Source organism: Acyrthosiphon pisum, chromosome A2, assembly GCF_005508785.2.
Source record: "Acyrthosiphon pisum isolate AL4f chromosome A2, pea_aphid_22Mar2018_4r6ur, whole genome shotgun sequence".
Taxonomy (NCBI): domain Eukaryota; kingdom Metazoa; phylum Arthropoda; class Insecta; order Hemiptera; family Aphididae; genus Acyrthosiphon; species Acyrthosiphon pisum.
In genome coordinates, this window is record NC_042495.1 from 75,921,822 (window position 1) to 75,928,219 (window position 6,398).

General features: G+C 28.6%; 1 protein-coding gene across 2 annotated transcripts in view; it reads right to left on the bottom strand.

The window, feature by feature from the left end:
* Positions 1–1,185: 1,185 nt before the first annotated feature.
* The window catches only part of LOC100162885 (alpha-1,3-mannosyl-glycoprotein 4-beta-N-acetylglucosaminyltransferase B), a 45,675-nt gene continuing 40,462 nt past the window's right edge, over positions 1,186–6,398 (bottom strand). Inside the window, exons 3-9 of one of the 2 annotated variants that reach the window (XM_001943620.4) lie at positions 5,003–5,335; positions 3,739–3,872; positions 3,609–3,655; positions 3,218–3,528; positions 3,015–3,145; positions 2,632–2,739; positions 1,186–2,542 (exon numbers count right to left, since the gene is read on the bottom strand). In XM_001943620.4, coding sequence (XP_001943655.2) covers positions 2,483–2,542; positions 2,632–2,739; positions 3,015–3,145; positions 3,218–3,528; positions 3,609–3,655; positions 3,739–3,872; positions 5,003–5,335 — 1,124 coding nt within the window. In that variant the 3' untranslated portion in view covers positions 1,186–2,482. Of the gene's footprint in view, positions 2,543–2,631; positions 2,740–2,996; positions 3,146–3,217; positions 3,529–3,608; positions 3,656–3,738; positions 3,873–5,002; positions 5,336–6,398 lie in introns of both variants that reach the window. The other variant, XM_003241692.3, reaches the window with a different exon arrangement.

Below are 6,398 nucleotides of genomic sequence, written 5' to 3' on the forward strand. Positions count from 1 at the left end.
GCTTATACTATTAATTAATTGACAGATGGTATAATTCAAGTCACAACTCAAAATTAATCCCTGATAAATCTGTATAGGTGACTTGGCGTGGCGTGGTGTCTGGCTACAGTCACTGATGTGTTCTGAGTGGCAGCACCAGTCAGTGTCATTATTTCCCGGATAGATGACCACCCGGGTTCTTATAGAGATAAGTCATTGCCACACATACACGTGTTGCGAACCGACCGTATCAACCGTACCAGCCGTACAAATACTGTTACCCTCACAATAGGTAATGGCCATAGTTGCCGGGCTCGATTAATACAAAAAAATTCAGTATATGTTTAAATTATGTAGTTACATTCCGATTCCAAAAAATATCGGAAATTTTATGACGACCCAACCATTTTAGAAGTCAAATATAAAATTCTGTTTTTACTCTCTATCTTCCCCTCCCATCTTCAATCAAAAAAGGAAGAATGTAAACAGCTGGTTACAATTACTACACCCAAATATTAAATCAAAGCTTTCATTCTATACAAAACTCTATATGTAAAAATCACTGGTATTGTACAATTGCATTTATTCTTATTTTTTTTTTTTTTGTTTATTCTGTTTATCTCGTATAGTACTGGGAAACTGCCCTTCAAAGTAAAAACTAGAGGCAATTTGCTACAAAAAAACCTTCCTCGAAGTTGAAGATTAGAACATTTTTTCTTCTTTAAAAAGTGTCTGCAGACAGGAAAAAAGAATCAAACACTATTGTAAAATCAATACATTCAACACTCCGCTCAGAATCTAAAATGTAAACTCTTTTCAATCGCTTTTAATAACTTGTTTCGCGTTACGCAATTTTGTTTCAAATTAATTCACTCTTTCGCAGTCCCTAGACCTATATACAATACTTATCCGCATAAATCATAATATAATATGTCCATAAACTATAAAGTGAAATTCACGCTTGATTAGTGTATTATAATGTAGTTAAAATAATTCTCGAAAGTGCTTTTGGAAATTTCACGTGAAACTCGGAATACAGACGACGAATTATTTCTAGGTTTATTAGGTATAACGTATAAATAATACGTTTAAGTTAAAACCAATCACGAAACATTGTGCGCACAAGGCGCGTCCAACTCAATGAATTAATGATATTTAAGAGCATTAAGCTGAATTAGGTACTAGTATATAGGATAGGTAATTTGAGGTAATTATAATATATTTTTGAAAATAAGTTTTGGTGTACACTTGTTTATTTATATATGGTTATCATGAAATCAACAACTTTTTTTACAAAACAGTAATATATATTTAGTAACATTAGCTTATAAATACTTAGGTACCTACGTATCATATGTTTTACAATATACACTCATAAATCATAATATAAAATATAATTATCAATGGAAATTTACTATTATTACTAGGTACTGCCATCAATTAGTACTTTTACAAGAAAATCAAACTTTCAATAATATAGGTTTTTTTTCGTCAGTGTGACATATATGAATTATGTAATATATGAATATCTATTTTCTACCGAATATCATCAATATTTCTGATTTTTTTGTTTCTAACATTTATTATGAATTTGATTTTCATTGATGACACGTTAATACATCTAAGACCATTGCTTTACACTAATACACTATTTATTATATTATACTATATACATTGTGATAATATTATTAGGTACAAATTATTTACATTATGATGATCTAAGAATTTCGATAACTTAAACTAGAAGTAATATAATAAACTTATAATATGATTAAAAGGTACGTAAGTACCTATAGAATTTCAATAGGTAAGTATTTAATAGTTCAACGTATGTCTAGGTAGTAATAATTGTTCTTTTTTAAGTATCTATAAATAGTTCATATTCTAAAAAACAATGATATCACTTGGGCACATATTTTAATTAAATACAATAATATTTTAAATGTGATTTATTTAATTATTTCTAAATAGGTACATAATACATCAGCTATTATATAATAGTGTACGAATTTAATTAAAAATTAAACACTAAAATGATTAGGTCCCTTAAATTAACCCTGAATAATTGTGTATTTTTTGTTATAATTTGTTTTCCTATAAATATTGTAAATATTTTATTTTGTTACAAAATGCTTTTATCTCAGATATCATTGTTTTTATTTTTGGCGTAAATGGAGTGGAAGTAAATGCAATACGCAGATGTGTATTTGAGTATTTCGCATGAATAACAAACAAATAAATAATAATAATACAATTCAATGATATGAAAGTAACCAGTAATTATAGGCATTATTTCCATATTGACTTATTTATACCTATATTATTATACAGACAACGTTTGAATTTGAACTTTCATACAATAATATAATAGCTGTGCTTACATATTATTAATAAATTATTTCACTCAAACAATCACAGACGATTCATTGTTATTTTAATATCATCATCGTTTGATGAAATCTTTTTTGATTTTCGCTACAGGTAACCTGTACCTTGCCATAGGTCATTTTCCTCTGATTTTATTTATGCGTTTTACGTTGACGCTTTTCTTGAAAAGACTATCCTGTGAGACAAAAAATATTTATTTACTTAACATTTTACTTACCTATATGTATTTAAATCGTACTATTTTTCTATATAAAATTGATTTACCTTCAACAGTTGAATTTTGCCGTTTAAAGATGACCTGGTTCCAATATGTTGAAAAAGAGACGGTCTGAATGTCACCCATATTTCGTCTTTTCGTTTTCGACAATCTCTCTAAGAACAATATTTATCAATAATATTAACAAAATAGCACTGTTATAATAATGATTCGTTTGAATTTTGTTTTGTACGGTTCAAAAATTCAAAGTGTTTAAATTTTAATAGGAAAGTATTTTAAAGAATTTTTTTTATAATCATCCATATTACAGGATACCTAAGTAAGCCAATTCTAAGCAGATTTCAATTTAAAATCATGATTATATATGTGACATTTGTTTTCATGAACCTTAATTTTTAAAATATATGCCTACCATAAACAATTTACTCACAAAATCTTTTTCAAGATTACAAGCTTTGGTCTCCATCATTCCGTCTAAAAGCCAATCCCCCGGCTTATCGTTATAAAACATCACAATGAATTGTATCAGCCACGGTAAATCTGAACATCTCATCATTTTGCCTAAATTGAAATATACCATTGTACTTTCGTACCACTAGTGATATTATACTTTGCAACTAAAATAGATTTTACCGATAAAACCAAGTCGACAGAAATCTAATATGAACCACTCTTGTCCGTCGGCTATCCTCTGCAAAGCCGTTTTTTTCATAATACTGTGGAATTGCGGCTTCGCGACTACGTCGTCTTCAAGTTGAACGTAAAACGATCCTTTCGGCTGGCAGTACATCATTAAGAAAACATAATCTAAATTTTGTTTGCTCCTCCAGCGGACACGGTCTTCGGAGTCACCGAGCGTAATGCGAAGCTTGTTGAAATCTGGATAATACTCTGGGGACGGAGCAATTATGTCCACGAGACCCGAGTTCACTGCTTCCGGTAACCTGAAGTTAAATATTCAACAATAATAATATAAATTCTTAATTTGTATAATCGGCATCGTAATGGCAATGAAAATAATTACCGATTTTTGATTTCCGCAGTAACTTGTTGCGTGTATTCCTGATCGATCTGCAACAATTACAACACGTCCGATACAAATATTAATCTATCGGTAACATATTTTATATTGAGTAATCACAAGTATACATTACTTCGCCAATCATCACTACTATTAACGAATCTTTCTGTTCGGTTTGATTCATGTTGCTTACGATGTTAATCAATGTCTGTATCAAGTATGTCTGTTGTTGGCGACGAACAGTAGGAACTCCAAACACCATTGACACTAAAAAAAAAACACATACATTTTAAAATTATTTTAAACTCTTTAGTAGGTTTTATGTTGATTTGAATTATTGGCATCATCATTCATTATTTTGCAATAGAAATTGATATTTAATCAAATAACTTACGAATAAAACAAATTAGACTATAAGTGATTTAAGGTAGAGATGAGAGTAAAATGTGTATAAATAAATGTTATTTTATTTCCTGGTTGGAGATGATATAATTAATTTGATTTCATATAGATTCCGGGGAGAGGGTATTTTCTGGTATTGGTTTAAGCGTTAAAGGTTTAATTCTTTACAAACAATTTATGTACTTTTATACATTCGTTTTATTAGTATAGGATACTTTGTATTTTGTAATATTATGCTCGACAAATATATTTATATACATTCATACAGTTCATTGAATAAAATATGAATATCAATACTATCGTGACATGTTTTTTTACGAACCATTATGTGCCCCTGTAAACAATTATCTGGGCTTAAAGTTTATATTATACATTGGTTTTACGAAAAATTAGTTTTTAACTAGGTATCTATAATATAAAATTGTAGTTAATAATACACTAGGTTTGTAATTTAATTTTAACAATAAAAATATAAAATATCTACAATGTGTATTGTGAACGAAATTCGTGTAAGTTAAGAACCCTGTGTTTTATCATATAACCACCAGATAATTATTATGGTAAGATAAGTGTATGGTTAAACAGTAAAATTTAGTATTTTGATTCATTTCGGCCTTCGGGATTTTATTAACGGATAATTTATACATCTTGTACGTTTGGATTAATAATATTTTAATTATCTTTTACAAATATTATTAACAACTACTAACATAATTTAGATGGTAAAATTAATTATTTATTATGTACCTACCTATTAGGTATTACAACTGTAATGCAAAAATATTAAATACATAACTTCAGCATTGCCCGGGCGTTTTATAAAATACCTTATTTTTTACTATGCCTTAACCATACCTACATATTATTGTTGACCTATATATTATTTATTTTTGCTACCATATAATATAATATGTATTATATTGCTTGTAACTAATATTGTTTATCTGTACTCCGTTCTTATTGGTCCCTTGTGTGAAATTTAATGAGTAAATAACCTGCATTTCTGCCTCCGGAATGTAATATCAAAGGCCTCAAATAATTCTCGTGGGACCGCAGATGGGGTAGGAATGTGTACACGTCGAAATGCGCCATCGGTGACCTGACCATTTCCACGGACTTGTTGAAAGCAACCATTAACGATTCTATGTCTTCAGAAACGGAAACATTCAGCGACTTCACGATCGTTTTGAGAACCGAGCTGAAATGCTTAATTAGTTCCTGGACGTCTTTGTCTTTCAGTTCATACAATCTGGTCAAGTGATCCACGCGCATTTCCATTTCCGCCAACTTATACGTCACCGAACTGTGATCGTATAAATCTCTGGTATCTGTAACATTAAAGCAATTACATCAATGACGTACAGTCGAATAAAAAAACAAAGAACGTGCATTTTATTTGATATAATATTATAACATGTGAGTGTTTAAATTATATTCTAAATCTTTATCTCAGTGACACGCACTTTAAAAAAAGATGTAGGTATATTTTGAGATATTAATTTTTATGCATCGAATACGTTTTACGACGAGAATACGTGAAATCCAAATGTATTATTGTTTAGATTTTTGTATTTTGTAGGTACGTGTATAATATACTATATTATATAATAGGTATAATGTAGCTAATAATTGCATTTTCATCGTACGGGGTACACCCAGCAGAGTAGGTATCCTCTTCTTTTTTATTGATATTTTATTTCAATTTCAATTTTCTTAAATTTTAAGTACCTATAGGTAGGTACTTTCTTATTAGTTATTATCTTTTATAATAAAACGCTAATTGTTTCTAGGTATAATGATATGAATTTATAAAAAGTGTGTGATAAATATTATTTTTTTAAATTTTAGTACTAAAATATAATACAACTAACACAAATTATATAATATAGGTACTTGTACTTGTCTTAAGCTAAATAAATGCCATAATTTGATTCAATGAAAAGAATTTATTTAGTTACATTTTTTTTTTTTTTTTGCTTTGATTTGATTTGTAATCATGTCAAAGAAGTAATTTCGTATAGGTACGTGGTATATGATTAATAATATTACATGTTTTATATAAAAAAAAGGAAAAGTAGATACTAGAGAGGGATCTACTCTGCTTTACAGTACATGTCGAGTTTATCTGATCGTCATTAAGTAAGTCACTATAATGACTACATTTTATTTCAATGATAAATCATTCAATACAAAATACGATTCTGAGCGAAGACGATCGGTCAACCTAATAAATATTATATTACCAATTTTAATACCTAGTGTATATGTGATGATATATTTTATACTGCCCATTAGTATAGTAATGTATTTTAAATTTTTTGTAATAAGTAAGTTAAATTAGTTTTTTTTTGATAAAAATTAATATATATAATTTTGAAATGTCATAATTTA